The sequence below is a fragment of the Sus scrofa genome, chromosome 6, assembly GCF_054392235.1.
Source record: "Sus scrofa isolate SSC_HxYL_T2T_F1_AM1 chromosome 6, Sscrofa_HxYL_maternal_Yorkshire_Landrace_v2.0, whole genome shotgun sequence".
NCBI lineage: Eukaryota > Metazoa > Chordata > Mammalia > Artiodactyla > Suidae > Sus > Sus scrofa.
The window spans coordinates 164,302,383-164,319,195 of NC_139388.1; the positions used below are offsets into that span (position 1 = coordinate 164,302,383).

General features: G+C 46.7%; 2 protein-coding genes across 15 annotated transcripts in view; one reads left to right on the forward strand and one right to left on the reverse strand.

The window, feature by feature from the left end:
• Nucleotides 1–3,117, forward strand: part of CC2D1B (coiled-coil and C2 domain containing 1B) — a 14,175-nt gene extending 11,058 nt beyond the window's left edge. For 6 of the 11 annotated variants that reach the window (XM_084965076.1, XM_084965081.1, XM_084965078.1 and 3 more), the window contains exons 22-24: nt 241–340; nt 508–598; nt 1,658–3,117. In XM_084965076.1, coding sequence (XP_084821202.1) covers nt 241–340; nt 508–598; nt 1,658–1,786 — 320 coding nt within the window. In that variant the 3' untranslated portion in view covers nt 1,787–3,117. The remainder of the gene's footprint in view (nt 1–240; nt 341–507; nt 599–1,657) is intronic. The other 5 variants (XM_084965077.1, XM_084965079.1, XM_021096651.2 and 2 more) reach the window with 1 other exon arrangement.
• A 5,288-nt stretch (nt 3,118–8,405) lies between these two features.
• ZFYVE9 (zinc finger FYVE-type containing 9) overlaps nt 8,406–16,813 on the reverse strand; it is a 202,017-nt gene continuing 193,609 nt past the window's right edge. For 2 of the 4 annotated variants that reach the window (XM_084965067.1, XM_021096647.2), the window contains 4 exons: nt 13,740–13,845; nt 10,592–10,768; nt 9,150–9,244; nt 8,406–8,978 (listed from right to left, as the gene is read on the reverse strand). In XM_084965067.1, coding sequence (XP_084821193.1) covers nt 9,188–9,244; nt 10,592–10,768; nt 13,740–13,845 — 340 coding nt within the window. In that variant the 3' untranslated portion in view covers nt 8,406–8,978; nt 9,150–9,187. The remainder of the gene's footprint in view (nt 8,979–9,149; nt 9,245–10,591; nt 10,769–13,739; nt 13,846–16,813) is intronic. The other 2 variants (XM_021096648.2, XM_021096646.2) reach the window with 1 other exon arrangement.

A 16,813-nucleotide genomic window follows, 5' to 3' on the forward strand; every position in this document is an offset into this window, starting at 1 on the left:
GTGGAAATGGGACTTCAATCCAGGAATCCGGATGCCGTATTCCAAACCTGTCCCATTTAGGTATGATGTGTGTCTAACAAGAACTGTCCCAGTGGACTTCAAGGCCAGGACCTTCTTGCTCCGTGTCCCCCTGGTGGCAGTTACTCTGAATTGCAGGCAGAGAAAGATGGGAGACCTAATTTCCTCTTGGTCAGGAAATCCCTCAGAGCCAGGTCCCTCTGTCTTCTCCCTTTCTTGCAGAATTTGATCAACTCTTCAAACTAAACATCAACCGAAACCACCGGGGCTTCAGGAGGGTGATTCAAAGTAAAGGAATCAAATTTGAAATCTTCCACAAAGGGTGAGGGTCCCTGACAGTGGCACTGCCAGGGTGGGCTGGAGGAAGGATTGCCTTCTGTGGCTGCTGCTGTCCTGGCTACCACTGGGTTTTCCTGCAGTGGGTTTAGCCAGTTCATTTCTGCCTTCCTGCCAGAAGCCAATCCTCTCTGCTTACTCTTGGCTCTCCAGATCCTTCTTCAGAAGTGACAAGCTGGTCGGCACAGCCCACCTGAAACTGGAACGGCTGGAGCATGAGTGTGAGATCAGAGAGATCGTGGAGGTAGGGTGGGCAAGGACTTGGCAAGGAAAGAGCCAACATTCATTGAAAGTCCCTGTTGTAGGCTTTTTGTGCCCATTAATTTAAAAATATTCCTAAGTGTGCTGTAGAGTATATGCTACTCCCATTTTACAAGTGAAGAGATTCAGAGGGTCTGATCCTGCTGTCAGCTTGGCACATGCAAATTCCTAGGTTTCTGGGGGCAGGTGACGGTTGGGGAAGTTGTCTGGCAACATGACAAAGTCGAACAAGCTCTGGACAGAAAATTGTTAAGGTATTTCCAGATCCCCACCAGAATGCAGCTGGTCTGTATCCAGGTCAGCTCCATAAGTGTCCAGGAACTCAGTGAATTTCACAGGTAGGGACACCAAGAGCTTGCCTCTGATGATGAGGCGATTAAGGTCCAGAGAGGAGAAGGGTGTCGCACAAGCTCCTGCAGAGCAGTCCTGGCAGAGGTGGGCCCATACCCTGCTGATGCCTTCATAGGCGGGAGCTTTTCCCACAAGCTTTTCTCTGCTTGTTTGGAGGAGCCATTCTGAAGTGGGACCTGCTTTGTATTGGCCCCAATGAGGTGGTTCTGACCTCTTGAGCCCATAGCACAGCTTTGCATTCTAGCTGCCCCCTCTCCTGCACAGGAGGAAGCAGCACGATGGGTGGAAAAGCAAACAAGTCCTGCCCTTGCTGCAGGGTGGCTGTGTGACTGTCATTTACTCTCACTGGGCCATCTGTGAAGGGAAGGTTTGGGCTGTTTTCAGGCTGCACCTTGAAGCCAGAGTTTCCTCCAGGAGTTGCCGTGGGGACTGTGGGGAAAACTGAGCAGAGCCCTGGATTTCTCACCTCCACTTCAGGGCATTGGTGCTTATTTGGATTTACATGTTACCAGAAGACTTACCCAAGACCACTGCCAGCAAATAGCGGGAGGGTGGGGCTGTGCAGCAGTGGAGGCTCCGGTGCTGACAGACAGGATGCTTGACCTCCTCCCTCTCCTTACCTGGGAGTGTAGGGAGCTGCTCGCTCCCAGCTCCTGTCCCCTCGGTTACCATCTTTCCATGGTCCTCACAGGTTCTGGATGGAAGGAAGCCCACTGGGGGCAAGCTGGAGGTGAAGGTGAGGCTGCGGGAGCCTCTGAGTGGCCAGGACGTGCAGACGGTCACCGAGAACTGGCTGGTCCTGGAGCCCAGGGGCCTGTAAGGTGCGCAGCTTTCTGGGCCCTTAGAACCTCTGCCCCAGCTCGCTGCCTGGGCCCCCATGGAGACCCTTCTAGCTCGCAGCCCGTATCTAAGGAGAAAGCCTAGGGTTTTCTCATCTGTGAGGAGGACCAAGAGGCAAACTTCTGGGGTAAGGCTCAGGCTGAGTTTCTCACGATCTTGAGTAGAACCGCGGAGGGAAGTTAACTTTCCCAGGTCTGTTCTTCAGGAGATCCTTTCTAAAATCTACTTGTATGTTCACTGCAGTTTAGACTTACTTCCTGTGCTTTGTGCCCTTGTACAACAGAGGATCGATGCTGGGAGAGGAGTCAGGCCAGCAACTCCTCCCCAGGTTTTTCTCCTCAGCTTTGCTGGCTGTGGAAGCCTTTGTCCTAAAGGAGATGCTGCTACCCAAGCACCAAAGACCTATCAAGTACTGGCATCACTGACTATGGCCCAGGGCCCTACTGGCACCTTCCCAGGCCTCCACCAAAGCAGGATTCCCCCTCCTCCGCCCTCTGGGTGAAGGCATGGACAGCCGCATTGCCCTGCATGGAGTCTTGTTACCCCTTAACCCCTGTGTAGCAACTGTTTGCAGCTTACCTCAGTCCCCAGTTGCACTGTTTCTAGATGTGCCTTTAAAGATAAAACTAAGGGATGGGAAAACACGAGTGTGATCTGGAACCCCCCCCACCTCGCTTAAGATGGGGGCAGGGTCCTGTGACTCCCTGTCCTGCACAGCTGTTCGCCCCAGCCCTGCCTGTGCCTTGGTTCCTGACACTGCTGCACCAGCCTCCCTGCTTCCCAGAGCTCTCAGTTCAGGACTGTGTGGTGGGAAGTGGGGGCAGGCTGTGTCTTGGGTTTGGTCCATGCACCTAAGACCGAGAGCCTGTTACGTTAACCGAGGAAGGGGAAAACAATATATACGTATATGTATATGTGTGTGTGTACATATATATGTTTTTTAATGTAGCCATTTTTATTTAAGATACTAGGTCTAATTCACTGTAGGGGTTTTATGCTCTCCCTACAAAATAACCATCAAAAGTCCTAAAGAAAAGCCCTGCTCCTCCTGTCACTTTTTGAAAGCCAGGGTAGCAGTAACATTTGTTAATTGACAGAAACTGCTCCTGTGTCTTCCTCTTTTGAGAGGGGACAGGGCAGTCTCGCTTCTTCAGCTAATCACCTAGAGAAATCCCTTAGTTCTTTCCTAAGAAATTCTCGACTTTGTTCTTCTGAATGGATGGTGACAATGAAGGGATTTATAGTTGCAACAGATTTAATGTTCAAAACCACAATATTCTTCATTTCTTAGAAATAAATTTTAACACACTATCTTTTTCCCCCTTTTTTGAAGCATCAAGTTAACAAAGCATTCCTCAAGATAATCTTTTACTGATCGCTACAGTCCTGGCAAATGTACACACAGCACAGGGATTGAGCTTTTGTGTGTGTCTTTTCCTGGGATGGGGCTGGACCATGCGTCCCTGCCCACAAGAGCAAAGCTTTTAGTGGGTAACAGAGCAGGAAAAACATAAGTTTCTGAGAGCTTTCTGGCCAGTTTTACTTACCTATCAGAGTGAACTACCAAAACTTCCACAGATGGGCTATTTAACACTTAAATGTCATAGCTGTGTGTCATCTAAGATGAAAAGGAGGGTTGTTAGTTTTTGGAAGGTGGCTCACAGCAAAGAGGGGTGGTGGAGGGGGTCCTGACATAGCTTAGTCTTCCGCTGGGGTTTGCCCCCACCCACCAGGCTTACTAAGAGGGCTAGGGGACAACTACAGCCCTGGGAATTTTAAACCAAGGCCTCTGCTAGAAATTTGGTAGAAAGTATTCTGTGGCTTAAAGATTTCCCTTCATGACCTGTTCAGTTTCATTCTGCTTCACTGCCCTTTGCATTTTGGAAAACAGAGCCAATAGGCTGAGGGAGGCATGACAGCCGCCCACTGGACCTAGAGACTGAGGTTCTTGAAAGGCCTTTGTTGTAACCACGGCACGCAGGGGTCACTGGAAGTGGGAGGATCCAGCCCAGCTTCATTTGTCCCGAGATTTATCCAAATGCAGCAGCTCCACTTTGCAGATTAGTGACTTGTGGGCAGTTGGGAACCATCCACAACCCAAATCACTTTTAAATTTTCTCTCCAGTTTAATGCAGGGCACACTTTCTTCTGAATTAGTGCACTGACTACAATATGGTTAGAGTCAGGAAAGCTTTGCTCACAATAAAAGGGCAGACTATTTTTGTGTTTTAATTATTTTCCTTTTTCATAGCACTATTCTGAAACCTGCATTCTTGCTTCCCAGTTGTTGAGGGCTTGTTTTCCAAATATTTGTGGGCAGCTCTTAAAAGATCTTGCCCCAACAACAAAAAAAGGAGTTCCCGTCGTGGCGCAGTGGTTAACGAATCCAACTAGGAACCATGAAGTTGTGGGTTCGATCCCTGGCCTTGCTCAGTGGGTTAAGGATCCGGCATTGCTGTGAGCTGTGGTGTAGGTTACAGACACGGCTCGGATCCTGCGTTGCTGTGGCTCTGGTGTAGGCTGGTGGCTACAACTCTGATTAGACCCCTAGCCTGGGAACCTCCATATGCCACGGGAGCGGCCCTAGAAAAGGCAAAAAGACAAAAGATCTTGCCCCTTGGATGCCTCCCATGCTACAGTAGCTTAAGAATCTGATTACAGTTGCTCTTGTTGCCTCAGAGGTGTGGGTTCATTCATTCCCTGTCCTAACACAGTGAGTTAAAGGATCCAGTGTAGTTCGCAGCTGCAGCTCGGATTCAGTCCCTGGCCCAGGAACTTCCATATGCTACAGGTTCGGCCATTAAAAAAAAAAAAATCTTGCCCCTGAAGTAAAGGCAACTGCTTTTAGGATGAAACCAGGCCTGATGCTGTTCATCACGGATGGATTCCTCCTTCTCTGGGCCTCAGCTTCCCAAACTCTAAAATGGGCATTATTGTTCCCGTTCTGCTCCTGATCCCTTCTGGCTACATCACAATCTGCCAGATCCCATGACCATTAGTATTAAAATTATTTTAGCACTATTACTAAAACAGAAACCACACTCAGACTTACTCTAGAAACATACTATTTGGCAGATTGCTTGTTGTCTGAAATGGATTAAATGCATAAATTATTCCCTGGGTGACTAGTTATGATAGAATTAAATTCAGTTGGAAATTTGGGGCTTACCAGCATTCAGGAACCACTGCGGATGAGGGGTGACAGTAGATGGGAACTTACACAGAGAAAAGTTCCACATTTTTATTGCTCCAGAGTCCAGTAGGTGCTCAAAAAGTGCTAATAAAGGAGACAATGCCTAACATTTAGTCAGAATTCATTATTATTATTTTTTGTCTTTTTGTCTTTTTAGGGCCACACGCGCGGCATATGGAGGTTCCCAGGCTAGGGGTCTAATCGGAGCTACAGCTGCCGGCCTACACCACAGCCACAGCCACGCCAGATCCCAGCTGCGTCTGTAAACTACACCACAGCTCATGGCCTCACCAGATCCTTAACCCACTGAGCGAGGCCAGGGATCGAACCTGCAACCTCATGGTTCCTAGCCGGATTCGTTTCCACTGTGCCATGATGGGAACTCCAAGGATTTAGTAATTTTTAAAAATTTAATGTTATCAGAAAGGTGATTCCATTCCTCTTTAACTTAAAGGCGCTCTATACCTCAATCTAAGTTTACATTATAAAGAATCTGCCTTAGAAATGTAATGTTTCGGTTCTATACCATATACAGTGTATAAAAACAAAAATGAAACAAGGAAGAAAACAGTAAACTAGCCTTGGCGATTTTATGCCAAGTTCTTCAAGATGATTAACCTAAACATAAAGGACATTTTATGCAGGTGAGAATGGACCTGACTATGCAGGGCCAGAGTCTATCCATTGTAGGAGAATCTAAAGGCTTGCAATGAATTTCAGAATAAATATGTACAATTGCAAGGCCCATTTAGCTGAGCAGAAAGGATAACTTCTACCGGAAAACAGAACCAGCTCCTGCAGAAGCTCCAAACTTCCAAGGTGCATTAGACCAAACTGGATATCAACACCCAAATACCCACTACCCCTATAACCAAGTGCCTGTGCCTGTCAGGTTTGGGGAAGGGGGTGATGGTCCCAGGGCTCGGTCCTTGCAAGTTGTTCTGTGGGCATCCATTCCTTCTTGCCTTAGAAGCTTCGGGTACCTCCAAGTCTACGGGAAAGGTCACAATCCCAGCTCTCTGCAGCCACACTGGCAAAGCCTATGGAGAAGCAAATGTAGAATTTGGACCCCCCGCCTCCACCTGCCGCCTCCCCAGCCCAATGGAAGAGAGATAAACCTAGTTGGACACACTCTGAAGGCCAAGCCTTTGGAAAACAGCTGCTGCCCTAACACAGTTCCACAGCCTGTAAGTGCCAAGTGCTCAACGCAGCCTCTCACTGTCTCAGAGGCCTGCACTAGCTTCCAGAGGATTCTTGGAGCTGTGCTTCCACAGCAGAGACTGACCTGCATGGTCTAGGCTTTTAGAAAATGCCAGTGACAAGGGAGTGAGTTGCCTTAAAGCGGTGTTTTCCAAACTGGGTTGTGAAATCCACTGGTCTGTGACCAAAATAAATGTTTAATGAAGGAGAAAATGATCAAAGCGCATCACATATATCATAGGTAAACCAAATCTTGGCTTCTAATACCACTTCCGCTATAAAATCTGGCTGATTCCAAGGCTGGGACAGGGTGAGACTCTGGGGCATCCGGTTAGGCTAGAAAAGCAAATGTTCAAAAAAACGTTAAGATCCTGTCACAAGAATGTGGGAGCTCGCGTGAAGGGGTTCTCTCTGGCCAAAACGGAGACCATCTGAGCACCAAAATGATGAATTAGAACCATTCGAAAAGTAATCCCAGTTCATAATGAAAATTAAATGAATAGAAGGAGGAGTTCCCGTCGTGGCGCAGTGGTTAACAAATCTGACTAGGAACCATGAGGTTGCGGGTTCGGTCCCTGCCCTTGCTCAGTGGGTTAAGGATCCGGCGTTGCCGTGAGCTGTGGTGTAGGTTGCAGACGCGGCTTGGATCCTGCGTTGCTGTGGCTCTGGTGCAGGCTGGCAGCTGCAGCTCCGATTCGACCCCTAGCCTGGGAACCTCCATATGCCGCAGGAGCGGCCCAAGAAATAGCAACAACAACAAAAAGACAAAAGACAAAAAAAAAAAAAAAAATGAATAGAAGGAAAGAAGGGCCTTTGCCTATAGATGATCAAGCACAACTGATAAAGGTAGAGGAAGTGCTGGAATTGAAAAATCATTTGTAGCCATCACAGTAAAAGGTCAGTTCAGACAGGAAACACTGTGGATGCTACACCTAAGGGGACATTTTTTGAGCAATATATAGTAGAGAAACTGGCTAACACCTTGACCAGCTAATCCAAACTTACCATCAGTGAGGGGCAGAGGCCATCAAGTGACCCCCTGATGTGATGTCCTAAAAAGGACATCATATCCCTTGGGAAGGGTTCTGGCTGAGAATGCAAAATTCATTTAGTTATAAGCAAATACCAACCAAATTCAAAATGAGACATCTTCTAGTTCAAAAGTGGGGTGGAGGAACCTATGTTCACCAAAAACATCAAGGACATAAAAGATAAAGGTGAGCATGACAGGTACCTGCCACGTCTGCCCTTAGACTGGAGGTTTCACTGGAGGGGAACGATGCCATGAAGGACGCTGTTGGACGAATGCTGGGTCAAAGCATCACAATAACTGTCCTGTGGTTATGTAAGAGAATGTCCTTACTTTTAGGAAATAAACATTAAAGTATTTAGGGGTATGCATCTTACTCAACAAATGTCTCACTTTTTTAATGGAGAAGAGGAGAGAAAGGAATACTGATAAATGAGGCAGATGATTTGTGAACAATAGGTAAATCTGAGTAAAGCATACATAGGTGTTGTTTTTTTTTTTAACTTACCACTTTCCTGGAAGTTTAAATTATTTCTCAATAAAATGTTTTTTAAAGTACCTCTACTGGAAAAAAAAAAAAAAGAAAACAGAAAAAAAGGAGTTCCTACTGTGGCACAGCGGAAACGAATCTAAATAGTATCCACGAGGAGGAGGGTTTGATCCTTGGCCTCACTCAGTGCGTGTTGCTATGCTGTGGTGTAGGTCGCAGATGTGGCTTGGACTTGTGTTGCTATGGCTGTGGTGTAGGCTGGCAGCTGCAGCTCCGACTGGACACCTAATTTAGGAACTAACATATGCCGCATTTGTGGCCCTAAAAAGCAAAAAAATAAAAATAAAAAAATAAAATAAAATACCTCTACTGTATGACTAAAAATGTCTTGGGTATTTTCTGTCAGTTTTCATAGAAAGACCTAGTTCACTGTCCATCATCCGCTGTGGCAGGTCCCAAGGGAACTGAACTCAGCTCTGCTGTCCAAGTGACCTCATTTATAACGAGTGAGTTGCCCTTCCTTGGACAGAAGAGAGAGAATCTTTTGGGTCTTTGATTTATTCACTTCAGTGAATAATGTAGTAAAAATGAAAGTCTAGGTGTGACTTCTGCTTGAAGTTGCTGTGATCCAACTGGGATAAGATCAGTGTGAAACTGTCCTTTTTATATCAATTCTGTACAAAGAGTTCAAGACTGATGCTTCATTTTTTATTTCCCCTCTGCCCTCCCACCCCACCCCTGGTGATGGCTGTACCCATTTGAGCATTTCTGAGTACAAGACCCAAAGTCTTAAAACAGGAGCAGAATTCTTGTCTAAACAGTAACAGGAGAGGATTAGCTGCAAGGATAGCATAACTGTTGTGCAATAACAGAAGCTGCCCAGATCTTCTCGGTGGACAATGCATAGAAGACTTAGAATTATGGAACATCTGTCCCCCCAACCACCCCTTCCCACCCCTGTCCCCGAACCCCTACTCCCACCCCACCCCCCATTAATAGTGTTAACAAAAGCTTAATCTTCCAGTTCTAAAGTGCAAATGATTTGGGTATGACTGCTGTTGCAACAGGTCTGAACAGAAAAATGAAGTCCTGTCTGTCTATGCGATGTTTTCCAGAATATAAAAGATGAGTTCCATGACGATGGGGCCCTCACTGAGCTGGCAGGCCCCTCCATGGATCACCGGCACCAGCGCGCTGTCCAGGTCGTTCATATACTGCGAGGGAAGGGGCTGGCCATTGCTCCCTGCTTGATAGCCAACCTACACCACAGAGAGAAGGGGATGACAGGTTACTGGACAGGGAAGATCCCTCCAGAGGGCTGAGCAGGAAAGGAGGTGTCCTTTTTGGCTGCGGGCTAGACACACAGCAGGGAACCCAGATTTCTCCTCCTCTTCCCTGAACTGTCATCGCTCAGGCTATCGTTTATTCACCTGGTACCTGTGAGGCCTTGGGCAAGACACTTCATCTGTTAGGGCCTTAGTTTCCCGGGAAGGGGGGCCGGGGCGCAAGGAGAGGCATAGAATGTCTGAGGAAACACATAAACATTTGGTTGTGAAGTTTAAAATGAGAAATATACTGCGTTCGACTCCTTAACACAGCAGGAAGCTATGTCACCATTTTCTGAGCACCCACAAACACGAATTCAAAGATAAGGGTAAACAAGGCCCCTGCCCTCAAAAGGCTCACATATTTAGCAGGAAAATGCTTGTTCTTAAATCGCTTTATGCGAGGTAATTTTCTCTCTAGGCAGATCATCAGTCCCATCTGAGAAAGGACTGTAACAACTACTGTGCCTCACCCTGGATGCTTAGTACAGCGCTGGGCGAGAGCTTACGGAGAAAATAAGTACCTGTTCATTGATGACTCGTCAGGAAGTGGAGCCAAACACATAACCGTTCACATTTTCCCTGTTAATGACACAACTTCACACCAATGCAGGAGCACTGGGACATGGCACAGGGACCCAAAATTCAGAAGAAATCCAGTGAGATTAGAGTGCTAGGCCACAGGGGAGACCAGGAAAAGGAAAGGGGCACTGGCTTGTGACTACAAACAGTAACAAAAGTTACGTAAGAAAAGGAAGCCTGGCCGGCCACAGGAGACCTGAGATGATGAGAAAACCAATGGGGAAATAGCTCAAGGCCGGTCCTCTAACTAGCATGGAAGTGTTGACAGTAAGAAAGCCGTAAGGAGTGGGAGCTCCAGAGGCCAGTCAGCAGAAGCCTGCTGTAGCTGGATTAAGAAAACAGGATGGGGGTTCTCACTGTGGCTCATCAGGTTAAGAACCTGCCACAGTGTTCGTGAGGATGTGGGTTTGAGCCCTGGCCTCACTCAGTGGGTTAAGGATTTGGCATTGCTGCGGATGTAGATGCGGCTCAGATCTGGTGTGGCTGTGGCTGCAGCTATGGTTCAACCCCTATCCTGGGAACTTCCACATGCTGCAGGTGCGGCCGTGAAAAGAGGGAAACACACAAACAAAAACCAAGAAACCAACAGGATATGGAACAGCCTGGGACCTGCTCTCTAAAGGAGGCAGCGTGATTCGCACAGGGTGGGGCTGGGAAGTCTCAAAGGGTGGCCCCGATGACATTCACACAGGGTGGCAGGTCCTCACACTCACGTCTCCTGACCCCACGCTAAAAAGAGAGAACGTTCTTGCAAGACATTCAGGTCAGGAAGCTGGGGTTCAGAAGGCTCTGACAGAGTCTGGCCAAGCAGCATATCCAGGAGTATCACGAGTCGAGGGAAGGCCAAATACTCCATCTGGTCAGGCCCAAGGTCCAGAGAATTATACTCTCTGCGTTGCAGCAGGAAAACTCCCATGTCAGAAAACACAGACACTGCCCAGGGCCCGCTAAGGCTAAGACTCTACCTGATCTGAGTCAAGTGTCACTCGCAGTCCCAGTTTAGTCATTCCATCTTCCTTCAGAAGCTTCAGGTGGGGACACAGAGCAAGACAAAATGCCTTGGCCACGTGCTCGGTCAGTCGGCTGTGATCTGCAGGGTCACTCAGGCAACTGTGCTGCTCGTCATTTTCTAGGAAAAACACCTGTTCCCCAAACAAAAGAGACTTGTAACCCATGTCCAGGAGATGTGGGAAGAAACGCATGTGTGTGAGCACCTGATTCCCTAGACCTGCAGGAAGACCTGACATGACACCACCAAGTCCTTGGGCCAAGAAAAGTAGGGCATTGACGTCTTACATCTAAGAAACCATCTCTTACCTCTCAGAGTCGCCACATCCACAAAATAGTAGCTGCCACCTCCCTATCTTCCCTCAAAGCCATGGCCATGGTCTTAATGGTACATTCCACTCAAAACCAGGAAAGGCTTACGTTCTGCATGTGTCCTTCTAAAAGGAATTGCTAACATGTGAATAATTTTCTTAGGAAGTGATCTCAGAATCTAAGAGAACAGCCCTTACGGATCGTGTGACCCAACCCCTTCATATTATTGATTACTCACAGAAATGAGGTGATTTGCTCAGGGCCAAGGCTAGAATCTGAGCCTTCTACCTCTTACAACAGACAGGACCCTTCCCTCCACGTGGCTCTGTCACTGCTGAGGCCAGAGCTGTGTCAGTGCCTTTGAAGTGAGCACTGCACTGGGTGTAGGCAGATGCACAGCAAATGTGGAATAAAGAGACCTGAGTCCTGGTCAGAAGAGGAGGGTCATGAGCAAGTCCTTTGGCTTCTTTTTTTTTTTTTTTTTTTTTTGTCTTTTGTCTTTTGTCTTTTTGTCTTTTGTTGTTGTTGCTATTTCTTGGGCCGCTCCCGCGGCATATGGAGATTCCCAGGCTAGGGGTCGAATCGGAGCTGTAGCCACCAGCCTACGCCAGAGCCACAGCAACGCAGGATCCGAGCCGTGTCTGCAACCTACACCACAGCTCACGGCAACGCCGGATCCTTAACCCACTGAGCAAGGGCAGGGACCGAACCCACAACCTCATGGTTCCTAGTCGGATTCGTTAACCACTGCGCCACGACGGGAACTCCTTTTTTTTTTTTTTTTCTTTTGGCTTCTTAATGCCGAATTTGCCTCTGTAAAATGGGAAGCACCTCTCCTCTGTGGCTATTGTAAAAATGAAATGATATAAAAGCAAAACATAAAAGATACAGGTATGTAGGAATTCCCTTCCTGGCACAGTGGTTAACGAATCTGACTAGGAACCATGAGGTTACAGGCTTGATCCCTGGCCTCACTCAGTGGGTTAAGGATCCGGCGTTGCCCTGAGCTGTGGTGTAGGTTGCAGACGTGGCTAGGATCTCGTATTGCTGTGGCTCTGGTGTAGGCTGGTGGCTACAGCTCCGATGAGACCCCTAGCCTGGGAACTTCCATAATGCTGCAGGAAGTGGCCCTAGAAAAGGCAAAAAGACAAAAAAAAAAAAAGATATAGATATGTAAACATGCAATGCTTCTATATGCCAACCCCTAGCTTACTGCTCCGTCAGTGGCTTATGCTAAGAATACTGCAAGGGCTCTGCAGCTCTATGCCTGAGGTACACTAGTGAGAGCGGCAGCACGAAGTGACAGGAAGGGCTCCGGAGTGGAGGCAGGAGACCTCTGCTCCTGATCTGCCAGTGACCAGCATTAGGCAGGTCGCAAAGTCACACGGCCTGAGACTGCTTTCTTGGTATATAAGTGAGATGGGTTCTCTCTCTACGTCACTGGGTTACTGGGAGAAAAAGGGGGAAAAACAAAGCAAAAAGAAGGGAACAGAGGTCAAACTACTCCATAAGAAATAAAGAGTTTTACATGTTCCAGACCCTATGCTACTCACAATATGCCAAAGGGATAATAGTTACAAAGTAAGAAAGTAAAAGCATTTGGCTGCTTCTCAAAGCACCAGGACTAGTATGATAGGTAAGTCACTTGGGACAGTATCTCAAGAACTGAAGGACCAGGTTCCCATCTCTGTGTTATTAGAAATCAGCTAGCAAACTTTGGGTAAGGCACGGAACCTCTCCCTCGGCTTCAGTTACCTTGTGTGTAAAATGGAAAGCTATACGTCACAGAACCTGTTAAATTTTTAAAAAATTAAGGCTTTTAAAGGTGCAAGAAATCCTAGGGGTCTAATGACTTAATGCTTTATTTTAAAGATAAGTATAAATGAAGCTCAAAAGAAACTGAGAGACCTAGGACCTACCTATTTATTCTCAGAAAATAAACTTTCTGATTTGTCTGATATGTACACATATATAGGCCCCTGCCCCGCTCCTCTCATTCCCAGGTTAGCCTCCAACACTACTTTCAAGTTAAGGAAAAATACAGTGGGGAAGAGCTTAGGAGTGGGTCAGATCTGGGTTTGATTTAGGACTCTGCCATTACTTACTTGCCATGAAATCTTGGACAAGTTAGTTTCTCAGCTTTAGTTTTCTCATTGGTAAGATAAGTCTATTTTTATTTATTTATTCATTTTGTCTTTTGAAGGCCACACCCATGGCATATGGAGGTTCCCAGGCTAGGGGTCTAATTGGAGCTGTAGCCGCCAGCCTACACCACAGCCACAGCAACGCCAGATTCGAGCCGCGTCTGTGATCTACACCACAGCTCACGGCAACGCTGGATCCTTAACCCACTCAGCAAGGCCAGGGATGGAACCCGCAACCTCATGGTTCCTAGTCAGATTCATTTCTGCTGCGCCACGATGGGAACTCCAAGATAAGTCTATTTTTAAAGACTGTGTTATCTAAGACAGTTATAACTGAGTGCAGCATAAACAGCCCAGCTTTCTGAAGAATCCAGCAGAGGTGGTATGTACCCTTCAGAGAAGCACTCTTCTTGAATTCTGATGTGAACACTATCCCTAAAAGCTAGTTCCTAGGACGGGGGAGACCTCAGACTGCGGCAGGCTGAGTTTCTTGCCAGTGAGCTAAGAATGACCAGAGGGAATTGCGGTATGAAAGGTAAACAGAGATTTTTTTTTTCTTACCCTCCAGAATCAGCCCAGAATGTGTCTCTGGGCTGATCAAAAAGTTGTGCTCAGAAGGGTCACACATGCCCAAGTTTCAGCCCCTTACCTCTGTCCATCTGATGACTTTTCCATTCGCTTTATACTCTGATCCATGGAATATCTTCACACTTGTTATAGACTCCATGGACTTCCCATCTATAGGACTTACGACACTAAAACAGAAGCAAAGAGGTGGAAGCAGCTCTTAACATTAGAAGAACCACATATCAAGTCTTGCTACCAATTACAGCGGCCTTGTTGGTCACATCTGTGCCACATCACACAAGACGACACTGCACAATAATATATGTGAACAGAGCTCTCAGGGAAGAGCCTACGCGCTAATTCAAAGAACACACATATGAAAAAGGAGCCAGGATTCCAGGGGCTGGTTCTTTGAATGTAAAGACACACTTTACTCAGGACTGCCCTTCCCACCCTGCAGTGACCACTGGCCCCGCCCCACCCTGCTTCCCCCCCAACTCCCTCCCCCCCAGCACTCTGCACACTCCTCATACATTTGTGTATCTGCCTCACAAGTGAACTTTCAAAGGAGAAGGAGGCGTTCTCATCGTGGCACAGCAGAAACGAATCCGACTAGGAACCATGAAGCTGTGGGTTCGATTCCTTGCCTTGCTCAGTGGCTTAAGGATCCGGCATTGCGGTGAGCTGTGGTGTAGGTCACACATGCAGCTCAGATCCCAAGTGGCTGTGGCGTAGGCTGGCAGCTGTAGCTCCGATTAGACCCCTAGCTGGGAACCTCCATGTGCCACAGGTGCGGCCCTAAAAAGACAAAAAAGCAAAGGGGAGGGAATACGATACGCTCGCCTCTGTGTGCTGTATTCCCAGTTCTGATACACTGCTTGGGATGCTGAAGTTTAATAACTGTTTTCTGACTAAAGGCATTATCTGACCAAGCAGGATCATGAAGACAGTGCTGGTGTGAACTGATGAACAAGCATCTATCACAACAAATTCCCTTCAGTGCTACACTGTCACTCCTAGATTCCCCAGCAGAAAGGCCACACTGTACAGCCTTTTCCTCTCCGAAATACAGCCAGTACAAATATGTGGAGATACATAGTCATTCCGATGAGGACTCGAAGTAACTGTTGTAAAACTTTCAAACTTTTCCCAACAACTTTCAGACCTGTTTATGTTTTTGAATCTCTGTGTGTAAAAGGTAAAATTTAACCTAAACTTGAGTATCAGGGATTCTCTTTATTTGGCTGGATTAAAATTATTTAACCAATGTTAAGTTTAATTTCTAACTCATCAGACAATGTCAAAAAACAGAGCACCCCAGGTGACTGGCACTCTTTTGAGAAAAGTACTCTGACCCTGAGGGACACGCTGAAAAACATTCAGTCTACATCCTACAGACGGAACTCCTAGAGCTGGAAAACATTCAGTCTACACCCTATAGACGGAACTCCTAGACTTGAGAGCCTTCCCTGACTGATCCCTGTGCTTCTTCCTAAGGCGGCACCTGCGCTGGCGGCTGGAAGAAGGGGGAACCTACTTGTTCTTAGTTACCAATAGCTTACGTCGTCAGATTTTCAGATTACCCAATTTTTTTTTTTGTCCTAATGTCCATGGAATTTGCTGTGATAGATAATACAGATGCTTGTTCATCAGATCACATTCAGCAACCTAATAACCAACTATAATAGAGAATGAAACACAAATTGATTTTGAAGTTAAATTTCCCAGGAAGATGAAAGGTTATTTGTAAAATAGGCAAATGCACTCACTGGTTTAGAAAACATTGCCTTTTTTCTGTTGTTCAATAACAAAAATTTTAAAAGCTTTTTAAAAAAATACAGCATGCCATGTTGTCAATGCCCTTGAACTGCCTTGGACAGGGACGCCCTCTCTGCCACAGCTTTGTGGCACAGTCGACTTATCCCACCAGATACGCCTCTATGAGGCCATTCCTGAACACTGCCCTATCACCTCCACCACGTTTCCGCCTGTCTTTTTTTTTTTAATCTTCACTGTATCCCATGGGGTTCTCTATGAGCATCTTCCATACTCTGGCGCACTACTTAATAACTATCTTCCAAACCAGGCTGAGTCACTTGTTAGCAAGGACCATGTGGAATTCATTTTTGCACTTCCAGAAGCCCACACGGAATTATTGCCTGAAGGAGGGATGGGCGAAAGCTTGATACAAAATTGATATGAAATTCAATTAATCAATTTTTTTCAGAACCTATTAAGTGCCAGTGTTGTAGGTGCTGGTGACATAGTAGTAAATAAACCTGCCCTCATGGAGCTTACATCCCAAGGGCAATATAGTAAAATAAATAAGTAAAAATATGTTAGAGAGTTATAGGTGCTCTTAAATATAATGCAGGGAGGGGCACATGCCTGAGAGGGTTAAAATGTAGTAGGTTGGCCAGGGAAGGTCTTCTTGAGAAAGTGGCATTTTATTAAAAACCTCAAGGCAGGAAAGGAGTAGCTCATGTGGCTGTCTAGGAAGGGAGTATAAACCGAGAAAACACAGAGTCCAAAGCTCTGAGGGCAGAAGTACAGCTGATGTGTTCAAGCAGGGAGGCAGATGGTGCTGCTGAGAGGAGGGTGGGCAGAGGGATTGTGTAAGGCCTTATAAGTCATGAGAGACTGTGGCTTTTACCCTGAATGATACTGGAAGCCAGTGGTGGGTCTTGAGCAAGGAAGTGCCATTGCTCTGGCTGCTGGAGTGGAAACAGACTAGGTTGAGGGAGGGAGGAGGCCAAGACTAGAAACAAGGAAACCAATTAGAAGGCCACTGCAATAATGTAGACCCGATGATGGCAGTAGAGGCAGAGAGAGTAGTACAATTCTGGATATATTTTAAGGTAAAGCTAACAGGATTTACTGCTGGGTCAGGCATAGAGTGTGCAAGAGAAGTGTCAAAGATGACTACAAGCTTTTGGCTTGAACCATCAGAACAGAGTTGCTATGTACTAGGAAAGAGGATTTGAAGCCCAAGGAGATGGTTTTAAGACCTATCCCCACCACTGCCAAGCCTTGCGGAGTCATTTAGCCTTTTGGTGTTTATTTACTCATCTGTAATGTGGAAATAACAACAGTTGTTATATCAAATGAAACGATATTAGTAGACGTGGTCTGTAAACCATAAAAGGCTTGGCTTTT